The 20,690-nt window shown below is 36.5% G+C and overlaps 4 protein-coding genes and 1 long non-coding RNA gene across 7 annotated transcripts; 3 read left to right on the top strand and 2 right to left on the bottom strand.

Moving 5' to 3' along the window:
• Positions 1-469: 469 nt before the first annotated feature.
• LOC109153093 lies at positions 470-4,786 on the top strand. Of its 2 annotated transcripts, none has more exons than XM_019300860.1 (7): positions 470-572; positions 2,785-3,292; positions 3,411-3,586; positions 3,686-3,766; positions 3,864-3,939; positions 4,022-4,114; positions 4,380-4,786. In XM_019300860.1, exons 2-7 carry the CDS (start codon positions 2,800-2,802, stop codon positions 4,586-4,588), a joined length of 1,128 nt encoding a protein of 375 aa, XP_019156405.1. In that variant the 5' UTR covers positions 470-572; positions 2,785-2,799; the 3' UTR covers positions 4,589-4,786. The 2 variants fall into 2 exon arrangements, with proteins under 2 accessions (XP_019156405.1, XP_019156406.1); XM_019300861.1 differs by having other exon boundaries at positions 518-576; positions 2,784-3,292.
• On the top strand, positions 1,621-17,550 carry LOC109153096. The gene is made up of 3 exons (XR_002049461.1): positions 1,621-2,167; positions 12,323-12,329; positions 17,537-17,550. It is a non-coding gene; the product is annotated as an uncharacterized LOC109153096 (long non-coding RNA).
• Positions 5,247-7,888, top strand: LOC109153094 (peptidyl-tRNA hydrolase ICT1, mitochondrial). Its single transcript, XM_019300862.1, has 8 exons — positions 5,247-5,587; positions 5,997-6,056; positions 6,147-6,229; positions 6,796-6,860; positions 6,941-6,974; positions 7,148-7,218; positions 7,388-7,530; positions 7,629-7,888. Exons 1-7 carry the CDS (start codon positions 5,290-5,292, stop codon positions 7,476-7,478), a joined length of 702 nt encoding a protein of 233 aa, XP_019156407.1. The 5' UTR covers positions 5,247-5,289; the 3' UTR covers positions 7,479-7,530; positions 7,629-7,888.
• Positions 8,021-9,075, bottom strand: LOC109153095. The gene is made up of 2 exons (XM_019300863.1): positions 8,862-9,075; positions 8,021-8,762 (listed from the first exon to the last, which is right to left on the bottom strand). Exons 1-2 carry the CDS (start codon positions 8,919-8,921, stop codon positions 8,181-8,183), a joined length of 642 nt encoding a protein of 213 aa, XP_019156408.1. The 5' UTR covers positions 8,922-9,075; the 3' UTR covers positions 8,021-8,180.
• On the bottom strand, positions 14,210-18,460 carry LOC109153092 (maspardin). Of its 2 annotated transcripts, XM_019300858.1 has the most exons (8): positions 18,139-18,459; positions 17,307-17,432; positions 16,526-16,624; positions 16,116-16,258; positions 15,647-15,755; positions 15,425-15,532; positions 14,863-15,003; positions 14,210-14,774 (listed from the first exon to the last, which is right to left on the bottom strand). In XM_019300858.1, exons 1-8 carry the CDS (start codon positions 18,208-18,210, stop codon positions 14,364-14,366), a joined length of 1,209 nt encoding a protein of 402 aa, XP_019156403.1. In that variant the 5' UTR covers positions 18,211-18,459; the 3' UTR covers positions 14,210-14,363. The 2 variants fall into 2 exon arrangements, with proteins under 2 accessions (XP_019156403.1, XP_019156404.1); XM_019300859.1 differs by lacking the exon at positions 17,307-17,432 and having other exon boundaries at positions 18,139-18,460.
• Between the last annotated feature and the right edge of the window lie 2,230 nt (positions 18,461-20,690).

Genomic DNA, 20,690 nt, shown 5'->3' on the forward strand with positions numbered 1-20,690 from the left:
TACTAGTTAGGTCTAGCATTATCTTTTACATGTTTCAGCTCTCATAATGTTTATGTACCAAGCACCCAAAAACTATAGTAAAATTTGGTACGATTTAACTAAATAAGGTCAATTGTTTTCATCGTTTTAACTAAATATACATTATTTTGTATAAGGTAAATTCAGTATACAAATAATATATATTTTTTAATGATTCACATAGTACTATGTGGACTAGGGTCCACATAATAATTTGCGGAGAGAGTGAGTTGATTTAAATTGGAAACAAATTGTTGATAAAAAGCCCAAATTCAAATCTGATGGGTTCAATCCACACGAAAATCAGCCTAGAAAAGACTAATATATCCTATCTAAAAGCCCAACTTAGTCATAGTTTGAATTCTCAGAAGCCCAATACAAAGCCCAGCCCATATATATAGGAATGGACGTGCCCGCATGCGTACTGAACCGCCATAGACTACATTGTACTAGAAAGTTCCCTGCATAAAGTCGGCAATCCGTAACTCTTCGCTAACTAAGGCTTCAAGTTTTCTCCATTGCTGAGCTTCCCTTTTCACTCTCTCGTCGACAGGACAGGTATCTACTTTGTTCTCTTCTAGCTTTACTTTTATTAATATTTTGTTGCGTCTTAATTTTCAGTTTCCTTAATTTCCTGTGGCCTATTTGCATTCCATAATTTCTGTATTATTGTTGGTACGAGATCGTAGATTACTGGTTTTATTTTGCTTTATTGCCTGAGTCACATGCGTGTATGGATTTTTGTCCCGTTCTATTAAATTTTGGATGTATCAAGGTACCGGAGGGTTATGAAATAATTCCTAGCGTTTTTGTTATGGGAATAGATGATGTTTGGTTTGTGTTGATCGATTTTGAAGGATCGAGAATGCTTAAGGAAAATTGATCGAGCTTAACTGGTTAGCTGATCGTAAATTTTGGGTTCTGGATCGTTGTATGTTGTGTAGATGCATGGTTGCATGTTTATGTTGCGAAACATTGTTGCAGCTAGTGGAGCACACTATAATTTCAGGGCTGGTAGAGTTTTAGGATTGTGGAAGTAGGATAAGTAAGTAAATTGATGCAGGTGCTATGGGGTTTGTTAAGGTGCATTCATTTGAAAGATTGGGGAGCACAAATTGAGTAGTCTAGATCTAGTTGAAGGGTATGTGGTGGAATGATTATCTTGGAAGTTATTGGTCTGTCAATTGGTGATTAGTCACAGAGGATAAGCTGTCTTAAAAAGTTAATTATACATCGGTTTGTGGTTAGTTCATACAGGACTGGATGTTGTATGAACCCTTGTTGAGGCTAAATGTGGCAAAATTCGGCTTAGGTGTTGACTAGGTGCTAGGCGCCCATAGGTCAAGATGCATAAGGCTATAGTTGCCTATTTAATTGGCCGTTTAGTTGTCCTAGGCGGCTACTCAGGTGAGTTCTTTCCTTAGCTTTGCTTCGCTTCGCTCGTTTTGAGCGAAACATAGCTAAAATTGCTAGGGCAAACAACACACAGCAGAAATCAAAATCTAAGCCCCAAATTGCCAAGTAGAGCAGAGAAATGGAGAAACCTGAGCTAGCTGAGCGGAGAAGTCACCACCCATGGCCAGTGTTGCAAAAATCGCGCCTAGGCGTCGATTAATCGGCGCCTAGCGATTTTTTCAACATTGCCCATGGCACTCATCGTCCATCGCTGATCGTCGCATCGTTGTTGAAGCCATCCCATTGACAGACAATGGTCATTGCAGATGCGCAGTAGCACGCCATAGTCTAGTCATCGACTCCCGCTTGCAGTTGCCGCTAGACATTGGCTGTTCGATGCTCAGAGCTCGCTGTTCGCCGGGTGTGGTGTGTTCGTCGGGTGTGGTGTGGAGACCGAAGAGGCAGACTTAGAGTTTGCCAAGTTCGTTTTTCATTTTTACTTTGCGATTTGGGGCCTAGGGCTTTACTACTTTAGTTACTTATTGTTTAAGTAAAAGAATTTATTAATTATAATAATAATTAATTGATCTTTAAATGAAAGCAAAATATGTGTGCGTGTGTGTGTATGTGTGTGTATATATAGGCAGTGTAGGTGATAAAGACACTAATAAGTGGATAGTGTACCCACGAAAGAAGAAGGAAAGTCAGAACAAGGATGGTAACAATTAATCAATCAACCCCAAATCATGCAGCAGTTACAATTAAGGCATATTTCAAGGAAAATCTGCAATTATTATTTAACATGATTGTTGCTTAATTTCTACAATTAAAATTTAAACCTTGTAATAGGGTATAAATGAAGACCTTCTCCTAGGCAGTAAGAAAGCTCTAGCAGTTGGCCAAGATATCTTCTTGCCGGAGGGAAATTTTTGGTCCCTTGTTTTCTTTTCTTTCTTTTTGAAATCTGAAATTCCAGATTGACTTTTTCTCTCCTTACCTTTCTGTTCTCGGCCCTTTACTCTAACAGTAGGCACCTACCACCTTCTACAACCATGTCGAGGCCAATGATTATTACCTCGTAGTGAATTTTAATGAGTGCATTTAAAGAAATAAGTGTCTTTGTATGATTTTTTTAGTAATCATATGCTTGTTTTGGAGTAGTATGTGTCTTTGTATTAATTGTGGTGTGATCTTGTTTTCTTTCTTTTTTAGTACTTGTATAATCAGTTTCATTGAGTACTTAGTGGTATTCTGTTTACCTACATCCTTTGATGCTATGTTGATGTGCTTTATTTATTTTTTGCACCTTTTTGTGCTTTCAGATTATTAAACTTCACGTCAATGATTGATGGCACCTACTAACTTTTCAGATTGATCAAAGGTGAAATGGAGGGAGGAAGAGATCCTTTCTTTGGCTTTGGTAACCCTTTTGGTAGTTTTGGAGATCATAGAAGTTTAATGTCAAGCTTTTTTGGCGGGAGAGATCCTTTTGATGACCCATTCTTCACACAACCATTTGGGGGCTTGTTTGAGTCGAGCTTTTTTGGTCCGAATGTGGGCCCAAATCTACCTGGATTTCCTAATCCAGGGATTTTTGGGCCTAATGGAAGTCAATTTATGGGCTCTCGTGTAGCTGGATTTCCTAATTCAGGGATTTTTGGGCCTAATGGAAGTCAATTTATGGACTCACGTCCAACTGGATTCCTTGAACAGCAGCAGCTCCCGCAACGCACTGCATCTCGGGGGCCTATAATTGAAGAATTAAATTCTGATGATGAAACCGAAGAGAAGGAAAGAACCACTATGGAAGGAAATCCAAGAAAGCATGGAAGATTGAGTGAAGAGCCTTTTGTTGAGGACCCAGATGATGAATCTGAAGGTTGCTAGTATTTTTCTATATTTTCGTTTTTCTCCTCTTCTCTCTTTCCTCCAATTCTCTATTTTGTTTCCTTGTGGAGTCCATGATGGGTTCTTATTGTATTATTATATTATGATAGAGCGGAGGAGGAAGCATATTCACTATGGGAATGAGTTTGGGCAGAGGCAGATGCAACATTTTCAACCACAGCCCCAGGGACAAAGTTTCACATTCCAGAGTTCAACTGTTACCTATGGCGGGGCTAATGGTGCATATTATACTTCATCTAGAACCAGGAGGACAGGGAGTGATGGAGTATGTAAATCTATTAGGCTTTAAATACTTAAGTTTATTCTGAATACTTTTTTTTTTGTACTTTATTTGATTCCCTACTTTGGTTGTACGGATTTATAGTTGGCATTTGAAGAAAGTAAAGAAGCTAATTCAGCAACTGGTCAAGCACGCCATAAGATTTCAAGGGGGATCCATGATAAGGTGTGTTTTTGACCTTGGGCACTTTTAATACTTTCCTGTATAAATGCAGATGTGATGCCTGTAGAATCTGATAGATTAAAACAATGTATGAATATAGGGTCATTCTGTCATGCGGAAACTGAATCCAGATGGTAGAGTGGATACAATGCAAACTTTGCACAACCTTAATGAAGGTATATGTCTGTCAGTTTTTCCTTGGTCTCTTTTGGTATCCAAATGATTCATGAGATTCTAACTTGAAAATTAACCATCTAGATGAACTCTCAAGTTTTGAGGAAGATTGGAAGGGGAAAGCTAAAATGCATCTTCCTAGTTGGAGCGAGGGGTTGAATGCCAACGGTGCTATTGGTGAGTGTATTAAATCATGGAGTAATTTTTTCTCCTTGCCTTTACAATATTTGTACTCTGTGTTCTTTTTTATTTGGGGGTGTGAACTTGAATACATGGTGTCACATGGAATTGATGATATAGTGGTTTATGATCCAGAACATCGTGTTGTGCTTTTGCCTCCTGCAAGCTATATAACACCATAATGGAATATGCATTTTGTCCATGTCTGTCTCAATACGAGTGTATTGACACCAGATTTCTATCTTTTGTATCTATGTGCTAGGAGATGGAAGCAATGCTCAGAATGGAGTGGCAAGCAGGGGAGGTTGGGCGCTTCCTTCAACAGAGAGAGTGCCTCAGTCTAGTAGCACGAGACCCATCTATGGAGACGGAACATTTCAGAATGAGCAGCCAAGTGTGAACCTGAACCAGAGCTTCTCATCAACTGCAACAAGGAAAGAGGACAAAAGAGGCGCGAGACGGTCCCATTAGTGTGTGAATAAAGCTAGCAGATGGCAAAATGCACTAGTTACTTAACTGGGACATTATATACCAAAGTGGAAACTAAAATTTACATTGTTGAAATATGTCTCTTGTAGCGTTCATGGTATAGAAACTAGAAAGTATAGTCTTGATGTTGGTCAATTGAATCTTCATTTTCTAGTATGATCGTTTTAGACATCCAGTATTTTTTACTATTGTAAGATCATAATTTTTCATGTTATATAAAGTTCATGAATTGACAGATCTATTAGCTAGATAATTGGCGACATCTTCACGAGGCAAATTATATTATGTTTCACTGGATCTTGTTTTGAAATGATATTTAATAATAATGTGTTTGAGTTAATATATTATGACTATAAGTATATATTATGTGTTTTTAATTTATTTACAGCACATAATTTATTGACGAAACCTACATAATATATTAGTTATATATATGCATGCAAGATTGACTTTGGTCTATAGTAATAATTTTATATTTTATATTAGTTATTGTCAAGTCTATTTATATTTTTCTTATATAAAAAATTCAATTTTAAATATTTTATATTTTGAAATAGTGGAGTTAAATCAATATTTGAAAGAAAATTTCAAGAAATTAAAAATGAAGAACATTTCTGTAAATAAACAAGCCCCTGAGAAGAGACACAGTCCAGACACTATTGGGCTTTGAATTTGAGGCGGAAATGGCAGCAATGAGAGCCACGACGAGCGTACTTTCACGGGGAATATTCCGGCCACAGATATCTTTACTTACAGCACGTTTTGCCCACGCGCCGCTGCGACCGAGAACCATTGGTTCGAGCTCTCTCCTCGTCTTGCGCACCATCTACTACTCTCCCGTCCTGTGCAAGGCACACGACGGAAGCGATGACGACGGGAAGAAGTCGCCGGCTAGGATGGCTCAGGTTCAGCAGCTCATATATGAAGCCACGGAGCGGGCTCAATCCGCCGGGAATGAACCTATCCCTAAAATCACAATCGGTATACCTCCCATTTAAATCCCCCTTTCTGTTTTTGTTCATTTAAGCAATTATCCAAACGAAAATCAACTCTGTAAGTCGATTAAATTGGGGATTTTCCAGCATCATCATCGCGCTATACTTTCCTAAATCAAATTTAACTTATAGTGCCTGCGATGTTCAGTCTGACATTGGTACCATTTGAACTTTTTAGTTTAGAAAAATGATTGGAGCATAGTGTACAGAAATAGTGAGAACAGTTAAGGGGAAAACAAAACTGCTGAAGGAAAGTGGAAGCAGAAGTTCATTTGGAGGAAAAAATTGGCTGCAACACCTTAGCATTGCTTCATGGCCGGCATTGTTCTAGTACTTCACTCTAAGTCACAGGACAAATCTAATATCTTTTCTTGTTTTTCTTATTGTGAATCTAGATCATGTTACTGTCAACTTTGCTAGAAGTAGCGGCCCGGGAGGTCAAAACGTCAACAAAGGTCTCTGGTAGCTAAATTAGAAGAAAATATTGCTTTAAATTATCCATCCCTTTCTTTTTTCGTAGGTTGATTCCTTTTTCCTATTTGCAGTTAATACCAAGGTGGATATGCGGTTCAATGTTCAAAATGCACATTGGTTAAGTGAAAGGGTTAGGGAGAGGATTATCCAAACGGTCAGTTGTTATTTCCTTTATTTCAGAATTTAGATTGTCGTTTGAATGAAAAGGGTAGTAGACTAGTAGGTGGATATGTACATAGGATAATAGGCCATGATTGCTTGTTAAAGTTGCTTTAGATTCATTAGGATTGGAGAACACCCTCGATTCACTTGAGTTTCTTACTGCAGTTCCATAGGGATAGAATCGTGCCTTTCTGGTTGCCTAGCTTTTCTTAGAAAGTAGCTTCATACTTCCGGTAATATTTAGTTGAAACCTTGAATTTAAAATTGAGTTCCAATGAAATTGAAGGCAAAGAAAAGAGTATTAGGCGGATAGTCTGTTTATGGATATGGCTTCAGGTCACAGTAAGATAACTCGGCAAATTGTGCGTTCCTAGAGCATTGACAGTAACTATAATGTTTCAGTAATGTTAGATGATTTGTCTTTAAAGGTTTTTGGTTCTGTAATTACTCTGCAAATCTAAGCAACCACTTTCTGCTCATTAGACCAGTTTGCTAATGGTGGCCTTTTCATGTGAAAACTTGCTTACCACTATTTATCTTATCTTTGGGTTTAAACAGGAAAAGAATCGGATCAATAAAGATGGAGAGCTTGTGATTTCTTCTACCAAGACCCGAACACAAAAGTAAACCGCTTCCCATTAAATGGCCTCTTTCTCCTTAATCACTGCCTAATTCAACTAATTAGATGCTATCATTGTTTCAGGGGTAACATTGAAGATGCTTTGAGTAAATTACAGGTACTAGTTGGAAACTTTTCTGCGTTGTACGGTTCTAAATTAGCTTTACCATCTGGTCAGAAATGGCAAAAAAAAAACAAAAACATTCTTGATGGTCACAGATCATGTGTTAGACGCTAGAATTGCTTCTATAACCACTACAGAGTTAGTTGTAATGGAGTGTACAATTGCAGGCCATCATCGATGCTGCTTCGTATGTCCCACCACCTCCATCAGAAGAGCAAGTGAAAAGAATTGCAAAGTTGTAAGAGTTCACTTGCCCCGTCTTCGCCATTACTGTTTCTTCCATGGGATTGCGAAATTTTAGCTTTGTCAACTTTCCTAAGACTGCATTGCACTTGAGTTATAACTATAGCCCGACAATTGACCCCCTCTTTCTTTCCTTACCTTCCATTCTTCTCCACAACTCAAAGAGCTGCAGCTGGGGAGCGTAAACGCCTTGACAGCAAGAAGGCTCTTTCCCAGAAGAAGGCTATGAGAAGAAGCCGGGATAGTTGGGATTGATTGATTTTACAGGTTTATGAATTAGGCGCAAAATCGTTCTTCCCAAACACAGGTATGGATATGGAACTTCATCATCGATCTCTTTCTGTGATCTCTATGTTCATAACATTGATAAAATGCACTGAGAAACTCATGCTTTAAGCTCTACAGGTATTTCTGGCAACCATAACTTGTCTCTAAAGGGGAAGTAGAAGTCACCATTTTCCCACCACATGGATAGTTATAGATACATATATATATATATAGCCCTAATTTAGAAACACTTGTAATAGTTGTGAATTGCAAAGCCCACAGTTTAACTGTCAGTAGCAACTTGTGTTCCACCAAATTAGTCGAACAGTTGGCCTGGTAATCACGAAGTTTTAAATTCGACTCTCCATAAGAGCTGTCTATTGACTTTTTTGGTGTGAGCTTTTCACTGGACATTTTTATACATTTGTAATTGGTATTGGTTTTGAATCTATTGCTTGCTTGCTGCAAAATTCATTAAAAAAAAATAATAAAACTTGAAGATTTTACATATGGTTTTGCATTTCTGCAACTAAAACTACCCTTCTGGGAAGCAGAAAATTCTTTCATTTTCTTAATTTATGTTATAATATTATATACATAGCTGAAACTATGAAAATAAAATTATAAAAAAGAACGAATAAATATATGATTGCATCCAGTTGAGATGATGCTCACCAAAGGGGCAAAGATTCATTTTCTGAAAAGAAATTCTTCACCGGATTCCTTGTCGAAATGTCTGATCCACCTGCTTTCTCCCTTTCTGCCGCCGCTACCGGTGGCTCCCACGTGTGCCATGTCCAGCCCCTTCCCCACCGGCAAAAAAACGGAGCGGACAATTCTTGAATTTCCGTCGAGGACGCTCCGCCACCGGAAATCCGCAGCCACCCTTGAGCTAGCATTCTTGCATATCAGTACAGCGCCGCCGTGGCCTAGCTTCGCCACCCTCAGTAATCTCGAAAAGTCATTTCTCCGGCAATCCACGACCAGGAAATCAATCCCCGCCAGCCCCTCCATGGCCTCCTCCGGCTCTCCCACAATTATCTCCGGCGACATCCCCGCCTTCTGCATGGCTTCTGCGTACTCCTCTCTCGATTCTTGATCCGGGAGTATACACACGTGCCTGCCTCCGGCGTGGCGGCTCGCCACCGCCAGCCCCACGCTCGTCGCCGTCACCCCTCCTTTCGACCACGCTTCCACAATCAGCTGAGCATTCCACCCCGCCGCCATCGCCGATATCAACTCCGCCACACTAGATTCATGAAACAGCTCACACTACACCCAAAATAACAGCAAAACATCATAAGCCCATCATCATCAAGATAACCCAAAAGAAAAAAAAAGATATCTTTTCCCTTTCTTACAAAAACTTACAGATTTCACAGTATCAATATAAGCTTTGGATGCATTTTCCGGCGACCAAACAAGCTTCATCTTAACTCTGATCTTCCTCCTCTTCTGTATGTTATTATCACCTTTTTGGGTCTGGAAATTATTATATATGCTTTGCTTTGGGGCAAAGAAAAGGACTTAGAAAGGCGCAGTGAGATGAAGAATAGAAATTGGAATTGTAAAGCAGTCAAGACTGAAGATTGGGTTTATATTACAGACAGAAAATGGTTGAGCAAGAAAAGCGACCCTCTAGAAATAATAGAATAAGGAAAGAACAGAACTGGAGGAAATGGTCATATGGAGTTCACGTTGACATTTATTATTCTACCCAAATCCAACGTGGGAGATTACGAATTCATGTGGGTTGGATTTTCATTTTCTTAACATTATTATATTCATAAAATAAAACCAGATCCAATTACTATACGAGTGTAAGCCAAAAAAAAATTAGAGTTTCTTCGAGTCGAACTCGAATAACGTACTTAGAAAAAAATTAGAGTTTCTTCGAGTCGAACTCGAATAACGTACTTAATCTTGAGTTAAGTTAAGTTCGATATTTAATTTTTTAAACTAACTTGAGGTTCGAGCTTTGATTGTTAATGCACGTTCATCTTTACTCGATTACATCCTATCAGGATAATGATAGAATAAATTTTATGAGAGTAACCTTAGCTAAATTGATCGAACAATTACAACCTAAGCAGATTTACCTCATTACGGCTCTTTGTCTGACTAGGATCAGTTGCATTTTTGGATAAACATCATAAAGTCAAACCTATAACTTCTCCTGTGGTGATCTCACAACATCCCAACATCAAATTAATGATGTTGTGAACGGTTCAAGATTAGTGTGGTAGGGCCAAGTGGTGCAGTGTTTGATGTGGATTGTTATTTGGTAGGAAGTGAAATAAATGCAGAGAGTCAGTGAGCATGCAGCAATTAATGGTTCAATTCATAATTTGTATAAAAATGTGTACCAACATAAAGTCTTTGGTGCAACATAAATGAAAGCTTTGAAATGGACAGTAAAAGTCATAAATTTCTGGGAAATTAGTTGTGGGGTTGAGTGCTCAGAAATGGGTAAACGCCATTAATGGGGGAAAATCAGGTCTACTGAAAAAAATTGGTCTAAGAATAGTAAACTTTAGGCCTAAGCAATGTTTATTAGGTACAAATTAAATGTTGATTTCATGTGATTTAATCATTTGCATTCACTAGTATTGCATGAATATGATGTAAGAGATGATGTAGGTGCATGAGATTAGTCTATTCGACAAATTTTGACTTTTACTCGTTTGTAATGTATGTAAAAGATGATGAATGTGAAATTAATTTAGATTTGAAATTAAATATATACTGTAATTACTCAAAGGAAAGTTGAATGCAAAGTACAAGCTAAGAGCCGCTTATTCGCCCGTGTAATTGTTTCAATTGTCTCAAAATGCTGGGTATTAAGTTATATTTGTATTATTTCATGAGTGTTTTTTTTAAGAGAATTACTTAGCTCGAGAAAAAGGTTAGATGTAGGTTGCAGTGCAATTCGACTTAGAGGGGGTGGTGAAATGGGTAAAAGGGAGAAGCTACACCTGTATCTCCCCCCACCGCACCCCCACCCCCCCTCCCACCCCCGCTCCCCAACATAATATTTAGGAAATTGTGCTTTGCCATATTTGATAACAGAACGATTGCAAATTCTCCAGCTAACACTGTGTGTCACGGTGTAAGCAGATGGCATGAAGTGTTTGTTCCACCTGTAATTGAGATCGTTACGTTGCTAAGTGAGGATTGCTCGGACATTTCGAGGCGAGGATAGTCCTTTTGCGATAAAGGTGATTGACAATTCTTTTCCAAGAATCTCTTGTCCTTTAAATTAAAAAAATCAAATTATTTATAATTTAATTTCTATTAATTAACACAATTCTTACAATCTTATCCAATAAAACTTATACATTTATAACTATATGAATTTTTTTTATCAAACACAAACATCAATTTAAAAATTATATATCATATTTAAAACATTTAACAAGATTAAGTATTAGTTTGACTTTGATGTAGTAAACGAAGTAACGAACCAAAAACAACGAGTCTAAATTATATATTAAAAGTCTAATAAATATATAATTATCAAATTGCATTGATTAAAAATTTTAATAATTATTTGTATTTGTTCTAACTAATAACAGACCATATTTTATTTCATATAATCCATCCCAAAATGGCGTTCAAAAAAGATATGCGTACGGTGTCCGTTTACGCATCTGGTACGGAAATAGACCGTATTTGTTGACTTTTTCCGATGTATGCGCGCCCTTTGGTCGGTATTCTCATACATACGTGTACAATACAGCGTATGCATTGACTACACCTACAACCCTCTAATCCATATCCCTACCAGAAAGGTCCAGAATGCTATATATATATATATATATATATATATATATATATATATATATATATATACATATCCATCTTTTTTTTTTTTTACAACCATATTAACCTCAAGTCCTCAAGATGGACAAATTTATTTATGTTACTGGATATAAAAATAATCAATATTTAAATTAGTTTTAACTCTGGATAACACTTTAAGAAGCATTATTTGGCATAGACCAGTTATGAGTTGACGAAAAATCAGACTTGATCAATGTTGAGTTTGAATTCAAATCAGGTCGATTGAGTATAACTCAACCTAGTAACTATCTCTAATCAGACATAAAATAGTCGACTTTCTAATTAAATACCCATTCAACTAAAATGCATCTACTATACATGTATAATAGTAGTTGATACGAGGGCAAAATCAGCTGAGTTGGTTGGACAATGAGCTTGCTGAGTTGGTTGGACAATGAGCTTAGTAATCACAAAATTCTAAATTTAACTTAATGTCTTTTGACATTCTTAATTAGTCGATCAACTATGGACAACTTACTTTTCGTTTTCGTAAATCAAAGAACAAAAGTCAAAATGAAATTTAAACCTTTAGAGTAACTATTTAAAGGGTTGAATACATGCCGCGTGAGGAAGGAACCTAACGTGTAGGAGCACAAATAGATTTGACAATTCACAAATTAAAACAGATAGATTATTGATCCAATTCAACATCATATCATCACCCCTGACATATACCTTAACTTTTAACTAATTACAATGTATTTAGTATTGGTTGTTTTCTACACACCAAGGACGTGTTACAAAACAATGTTGAACTTTGGCATATCAGCCCGCAGGTCATTAGGTCAACATTAACGGCTACTAGTGTTTCTAAATATGTAATTTGCACTTAATTAATTTAAGCATCTTTTGAGGATGAGTTTAATTGATTAAACTATTTGTAAAATTTCATATTGTTATGTAAACTAGTTCGTCTTTTTTATAATACCAATATTCTTAATTTCGAAGTTTTTGACAATTTTGCTCGGCATCTCACCCTGTTCTTGAAGATCTTGGGTAAGCATGAACAAAAATAGTCGATCGATTGAGTAACCGATGATTACTAACAATCAAATCGATTAAAATTTTCAGGTATTGGTTATGAAGTTAAAAAAAATTAGTTATTTTGATTTTCTCGATTGGTTTACTTATGATGATGGATGGGAATTTACTAGGCATTTAAACATAGGGATGTGCAATAAACATAAGTTATGAAATTTTTTTATTTAAAAAATAGGTTATTTTGATTTTCAATCAGTTATTGATCAGTTACGACTATATGATGGAGCAACATGTTAAACACTCTATTTTCACTTTCTTAATTTTCTTAATCAACTTGCATTGAAATAAATTAATTTAATTTATTTATAAAGACGTTTATAACTAACCATAGACAAAATTAAGTTGAATAAAATAGAATTCTTCCCACCGTATGTCGTGTTAAAGTTTATCATGCATTAACCTTGACTTCATAATATATACCTTTAATTTACAACCTTTTTAATGTTGTTTATCACCCATTGGTCTTTTAGATCTAATCTCTTTTTGATTAGGACTGTTTAACTATATTCCACTTTCTTAATTAAGCATGAGGCTTTTCACATTAAGTTCAAAGCTAGGTTGATTCAATTCATATCCTAGAATGGAATCGCGTAAAGTTTAACGGTAGAATTTTATGTTATTTATTATGATTTGGTCTTTTCATGTCATGATCATTCACATCTTGGGTTATACTTTTTTTATTTTTTATTTTTTATTTTTTATTTTGGGTTTTGTGACGAGCAAAACTCACAACTACTACCTAAAGATGTGCAGTGAGTAAACTCCGTCTTATGAGTTATGACCCTAGTAAGCAAGGGTTATATCTTTCGTTAATGATTGAGTTTATTTTGTTTGGCCTAAATTTATATAATTTGAGCGTTTAACTTCTCCTTTTATCAAGAAAAGGTCAATTCCTATAGAAAGTAATTGATTATTATTAAGGCATTTAGCCTTGTCTGTCGAGCTATTGAGTCACCATGATTTATATCCTTCCAAATGCTCTATCGGGTCAGGCTATGGGGTCCAAAGTTGAAAATTCAATCTTTTGGGAGAAATAATTAATTATTAAATAATATACTACCACCTAATTAATAAATAGAACTATGATACAGTTGTAATAAATATAACATAAAAATTAATACAATTTAATCCTGGGCGGTTACTGCATTTGCATTTGCGTACAGCTATTACCTAATCAAAAGGCATATGAAAACAGGGGAAAATGGTAGTTTTATTGTCTTCCACCGCCCGCGTTAAGGTGATGTAACCATTAGGACTAGGCGTAATATTCAGAGATTATCCAAAAAATGTCCATCTCATCCTCATCTGTCCCAAGCTAATCACTCTAATCCTCTTCATGGATATAATTCTATTCTGCTAAATTCTGGAAACACCCACTTGCAGATAAGAAAATAAAAATATTGGGTTAATATAAGTTTTAGTTTAACTATTCTATTTTATCATATTTGAATATCGACTATTAAAAAGATGTCATTTTTAGTCTTCTATTCATACTAAAGAGTGGTAGTTTCTAGACCCAGAAACAATATGTTTTTAAAAATCGAGGAAAGAGTGGTACTTTCTAGATCCAGAAACAACATGCTTTTAAAAATCGAGGATGGAAAAATACCATGATCAAGAGATCAAAATTAGCCTTTTTAAAAGGTAAATATAGATTGTCATGTCTATCTGTACACTTTGTGCACGAGAATTCTTTATCTTCTCTAATCAATTAAAGTCTCCCCAAAGGACAAAAAGACTGCATTGGAGTAGGATTTTAAGGTGATCAATCGAACCAATTGGTCCACGAGCCCAAAGAGAGTGTTTTTGTAGCAATTTCAACTAAAAATTTCTGATAGCAATGTCAAAATTGAACATTTTGAAGCTGGAGGTACACAGATACATTGCATAGCTGTCTCAACTAAAAAGAACCTTTCCACCACAAACTCAAGCATTCAATTTCCATTTCTGGTGTCTACAAAAAAAACCATAATTTACAAAGAAATTCCTCTATACTAAGTTTCTAAATTCCAAGCAATGCTTTGAATTAGCGCAAAATGCCCCGAGGTAGAGGGGAAGCAGACGATGGATGAAGTGTAACAAGACTCGAGATGCCATGTTTAGCTCGGTTTCAGAAAACGCGTTTGAAAGTTGCTCGCTTTTGGAAATTCTCGAGTGATTCGCTAGTGTATGAGAATGCGTACCTTGTGGTGTCAATGGTGGATCGGTACCTCCCGGAGCGAACGGTGGTTCGTCCGTGTGGGAAGGGCTTTCTGAGTGATTAGCATCGTCGTCTTTTGACCCATCATCAGAATCTCCTCTCTCGTCTTTAGGTCCATCCGAACTTTCGCCATTGCCATCCCGGGGAACGCTCCTAACCAAGTCTGGTCGTGCCTCAACACCAACTCGTCTCAGGTGTAGCTGTTCGTTCCATTGGAAACTTAATGAGTAACTCAACGTTATTATTACCAGTGATTGAAACCTCATCCTCGAAAACAAACTTCAATACCTGAAGATGAAGGTTCACTTCATCGGGCCGAGAAAGAAAGGGAAAATCACCTCCAGTCTTCAAGATTGCTTGTCGGGCACCGGGGTACCTTTCTCTAACTTGATCTTTGAGCTGTTGTGGGGTCGCACAGTAATCATTCGTCTTCAAGCAGCAGCAAACGTACCATAAAAAAAAAAAAAAAAAAAAAAAAAAAAATTCAATACAGATGAGATACAATATTCAAAGCATATAAGATATCGAGCACTATTTAGCATAAAAGAAAACATATGACAGTATAATCTCGCTATATAGGAAGCAACGAGAACATTCTCAACACAAAATTTGTAACCCAATGCACGTTTTTTTTTTTGGTCAGAGTAGGCCCTAACTGTAGGAGGCACCTTTAAGCCTGTACCATACTCAGACAGTCAGACTAATCCCCGTTCGCACCGGGCCGGGCCCAATTAAAGGGCAAAGTGCTGGCCAGATTGATTTTTCCATACGAGAGGGGGTTCAATAATCGATACCCAATGCATGTTCATATGTGGAAATGTAACCTATAGAAACGTTTAGCTAACCGTACATCCATAAGGGTGATAGAAGAATCTGGAAGGAGAAGAGGTCCAACTGATGCAGCATCTGCCGTCAATGTTAATCTGGATGCCAGGTCATCTTTAGCGAGTGCTTCAACCTACACAAAATATAAAGCTCAGACGTTCATAGTGTAAATGCGTGTGCTTATGAAGGATCACCCGAGAAGACCAACCAATCAGAACTGTTGAAATGGTTCGGCTTAAAATTTTACCTGGGAAACAACAAAATCCACAGAATCTGCAATAAAAGGTTCTTGCGGGACATCCCTGATTCCAGTCAGGACATACCGCTTCAGTAGAAAAGACGGTGTCCAAGCAACACTGCATCGAGGAAACGAAAATAGAAAAAACTTATCTTTCAATGCACGAAAAAGATCAGATTCTGAAAGTGCATAAACAATTTCTCTTTTTTATTTTAGTAGTGTATAACAACAAATTTAGCATCGTTGAGCAGCACTAAAGCGCTATATTTAGGAACAGAAACTATATATTTTAATTCCTGTTAGTTCCTTAGTACAATGGGATTCAAAAATCAAAATGAATCGATAAGACACTCATTTGGGATATGATTTCAGTCAAAGCAGACAATTTTATTGGCTTCAAATCATAGTCTGCAATACAATTCCAATGTGAACATAAGATCGATAAATTCAAACTCGTGGATATTAGCATGGAACTTACACAGGAGCCCATGGCATAGCAGCAGCAAAACTAGTTGTCTCCAAAAAAGTGTTTGAAAGTACCAACGACCTAACACGACGTGGACGATGCTGAGCAAATAGTTGTGCTAAGAATCCTCCGAGTGCTGTACCATATAGATGTATCTATCCAAATAAAAATTGCTGGATCAGTTAAACAGTTAATATATAACTACATGTTATCATTGTGATATGTGCATTATGTTACGTGAAAGTGAAAAGGCGGTTTTTAACTCGAGAGGCCAATCAAAGCTCAAGTAGGTATCATTTAGAAAGGAGACGGTGCAACTTGATTCACATGACCAAAAAAAAAAAAAATTGTTTTCTCTGAGACTTCAAATGTCATTCGAAAGATGAAAAAGATACAGAGAACCAAGGTCGGAGAAATCTTACATGGTGAACATCAATAGCATCTAGAAACTTCTCAAATGCTTGAACCCATTCATGATGGTTCCATGCACGGGCAATATCAACAGAAATCACGCGATAACCCTGAACGGAAATACTATAAGTGTTGGCTTCTTTCAAATAAAGATACGCATAGATTAAAAAAAGCCAACTCAAGAAGTATAAATGGTACAATAGAAAATTTTATAAAACATATAAACAGAAAGGAGAAATTTTTATCTTTGAAATAAATCACCTGCGCTTACAGGCCTGCAGGGATTCGGTTAACCGCCATTAGTATTCATTTCTAAGGATTGGACTTACAGTATTTCCATTCAGCACATATTTAGATGATTATTAAGTTCACCCGACATTTATCATCCCACATATCTAGATAAATTTCAGTAAAACCGCCTATTTCTGCCCAACCTAATTTCAGTTTTCCTCGACATTCTTGAGGGAATTTGGATCATTTCTAAAGAGGTCGTATTACTTTATGATTCAGATAAATGATATTTAGAAAAAAGACTCAAAACTGCTGAGAGTATCTACCCATCAGGTATTACTTTCATTAAGGACTTATCTTTCTCCACTTTGTATGGAATCCTCTAAGCATAGCTGTTTGATATTCAACAATCGAAAGAAACATCAGACAGATCAGTAGTGCATATACTAAATACTAAATATAGACGCAACAATGGACAAATGGCATGATCTGTTTGTAGAAGAACGAAGAAGCAGGTTATGCAACGACAAAAACAAATTATGACATCATCAAAATTACTACCTTCATGGACAATGACATGATCTGCTTGTAATATACATCAGCCGTTCCCGCTATGCCAGGAAGACAGATGAGTGGAGGAACCACTTTAGGGCCAAAATCATAATAGCGCCACTGCTTCGACCCAATCTGTGATTAAAAGCGGGCAAAATGAACGCAATCTTTTGCATGATAAAACCAAAATTATAGAGAGCTCACTATCAGAATTCACATATGAAAAGTCCACACACCAGTGCCATCAAATTTTGTAATTTGAACTTATCTAGCCATATATTCAGAATGAGGAAAAGTTCAGAATGCCACAAACAAAAACCATGATACTGCTAAACGGAACATTCTTTTGACACTACCAAAAGCTTATCAGATAAACTATTTCATTAACAAATGGAAAGACCAAATACACAGAACCTAAGAGAACTCCAAAAAGCTTAACAAATTCTACAGACAGATCACAGATGCAAGATATAACTAGAGAAGCTTATACAAATTAGACACAGTTATGAGCTAACCACACTCTTCGAATGACTGCAACAGGCTCAGTTCATACAAAGATACAGTGAGTACAAATGTTCCAATGATATGATTTCTATAAACAAGCAAACCTGCTCAGTCATAAATAAGTAAAACAGTGTCCTAAAGATGCCATCTTTATTAACGAAACATTAAATTCCTGAGAACAAGTTCGCATAATCACGGAGTAACTGGCAGCCCAGAAACAGAAACAAAGGAATACCCAATTGAGATAAGAATCAGGGGAACAAATCCCAGATTTCAAACATTCGAACACAACGTAAAAAGGCATCTTTTTTTATAAATCAGATGACAACACACTTACAGGGATCTTATGAAGAGGGACCTGAGACTTGAAGTAGATGTAATCACCGGGCGCCGAGAAGACGCCTTTCATTGCTGATTCTTAACCCCTTATTTCTCTGCGCCAAACCATTACCTATAAAAGCTTGAAGGAAACCATAGCTCCCGATTGCAAAATCTGGTTTTCGAGCAGTACGATTGATCTTCTGTCTGCAAATTCTTCGAGATGGTGCGCAGAGCTCTATGGGATTCGAAGTATTGATATGATCGAAAGACCGATGAACCCACGTGGATGGACCCCTCTTCCTCCCTGGCGTTTCCCAGTCAAAAAAACACCCAAAATTAGAGCTTTCCAATCATTAACTACAGAATCAAAACCACAGCTTTACGTAATTATTTTTCTAAGGGCAAAATGTAATTAGCACCAAAGACTTAAACTTAACAAGATTTGCAATGCGTTAGGTTAGTAAGAAGGAATTAGGGGGAAGAAACTCTAATTCGATGAGAAATAGGGGAAGAAATTTTAATTCAGTGAAAAAAAAAAGATAATATGAAATAAGGTAGGAATTTAAATTACATTTTGTTAAGGAATAATAGAATTATTGGGAATGAGCCATATAAAGACTAAGGGGCGCACTCCTTTGTGAATAGGCTCCCAGGAGAGAAAAAGGAATGTACGCTGACCATCCACGTGTCCAGATCAACAAATCAGATGTAATTTTAAAAAAATGACGCGGTGACATTTTCGTAAATAACTCAAATTTTGGTGCATGTAAATGTGTTATAAGTGCAAGTAGTTGGTGCACTTTTTTTAAGTAAAAAGTGCAGGTAAATTCACTTACAAGTGCACTTTATTTCACCTATAAGTGCAAGTAATTTTACCTTGTTAACCTTCGTGCACCTAGGTGCAACTACTTATGACTATAGATGCACCTAGTTATAACGTCAGGTGCACTTAGTATTGATGCTCAGTGTAAATTTTACTTGCACTTATAATACATTTTACATGCACTTGTAACATTTTACTTGCACTTACAAGTACACATACTTTCACCTACAAGTGCATGTAATTTTGCCTTGTTAACATTCATTTATCGGGTGCATCTACTTTCACCTACAAGTGCATGTAATTTTGCCTTGTTAACATTCATTGATCGGGTGCACCTACTTTCACTTACAAGTGCATGTAATTTTGCCTTGTACTGTTAACATTCATTGATCGGGTGCACCTACTTTCACCTACAAATGCACCTAGTTATAACTATAGGCGCACTTACATCTGAACACGTGGCGCACGCAGGATTATTCGCATTTCGCTCATGGGCGCGCCATTCGCACCAAAACGCGATTCTAAAGACTAAAACGTCTTTGTGTAATACTAATATTAATAATAATCAAGGGTAAAAAAGTGATTTTCTTCTTTTTTTTCCTTTCATTTTTCCCATTGAATTGCAATTCATCAAAATGAGAAAATTGCAATTCTCTCCAACCAAACATTGTAATTTGGGTGGTTAAAGAATTATGTTGTAATTGAATTTCAACTACACCCAACCAAACGGCCCATTAGCATTTTGTCATTTCAACCCACCATATATTTTGGCATTCTTTTTTATAACCCATATTTTTCAATTTCGTCAAACTATATCCTAGACTTCATAAACATGCCTCCAAGTACATAAGAAGATAATGGCAAATTATATTGTGCACACCGCGGTGCATAATCGATTATGCACCGCGCGTCAAAACGACGTCGTTTTATTTAATGAAAATAAACGACATCTGTTTCGCGTCGTTCCGCGCCATTCCACAAAAAGTAACGCTGTTATTCAGTTTCATTTTGTATACACTGTAGTTTCATTTCGATATAATTACATCTTCATTCGATATTATAACACCCAAATATGTGAAAATGTGATTTAATTTTATTTTATATACACCATAGTTTCATTAAAACACAACTACATGATCATTTCGATATAACTACAGCTTCATTACACAATATACACTAAAAATGTGAAATGTTATTCAGTTTCATTTTATATACACTGCAGTTTCATTTCAACACACCTACAGTTTCATTTCACTTCAATTGCAGTTTCAGTTAATAATAAAAAAAAAATAATACGTGATGCAGTGTCAGTTTAAATACACTGTAGTTTCAGTTCAACACAACTACAGTTTCACTTCAATTGAATTGCAGTTTCAGTTGATAATATATAAAATATTACGTGAAGCAGTATCGGTTTAAATACACTATAGTGTCAGTTGATAATTAATACACCAAATATGCGTGCTCCGTTAACTGTAACGGGGCGCCGTTTCTTTACTTAAAAAAACGGTGCCCTTTTTATCGCGGTCCACGATATAACAACTGGAAGATAAATCAAGCTAACCTAGTTTCGAGACTTAACATATTTTTACATTTTTACGCACAATAATTTCAACTCAAACTCAAACCTCAATGTGCGTGGCAGAAACCAAATCTCATCCTACCCCTAAAAACAAATTTTAAAGAGTTAATACCCAAAATCGTCCTCAACTATAGTGGTTTTTCTAAATTTCGTCCTAAACGAC

This window comes from Ipomoea nil, unplaced genomic scaffold (genome assembly GCF_001879475.1).
Source record: "Ipomoea nil cultivar Tokyo-kokei standard unplaced genomic scaffold, Asagao_1.1 scaffold2480, whole genome shotgun sequence".
Classification (NCBI taxonomy): domain Eukaryota; kingdom Viridiplantae; phylum Streptophyta; class Magnoliopsida; order Solanales; family Convolvulaceae; genus Ipomoea; species Ipomoea nil.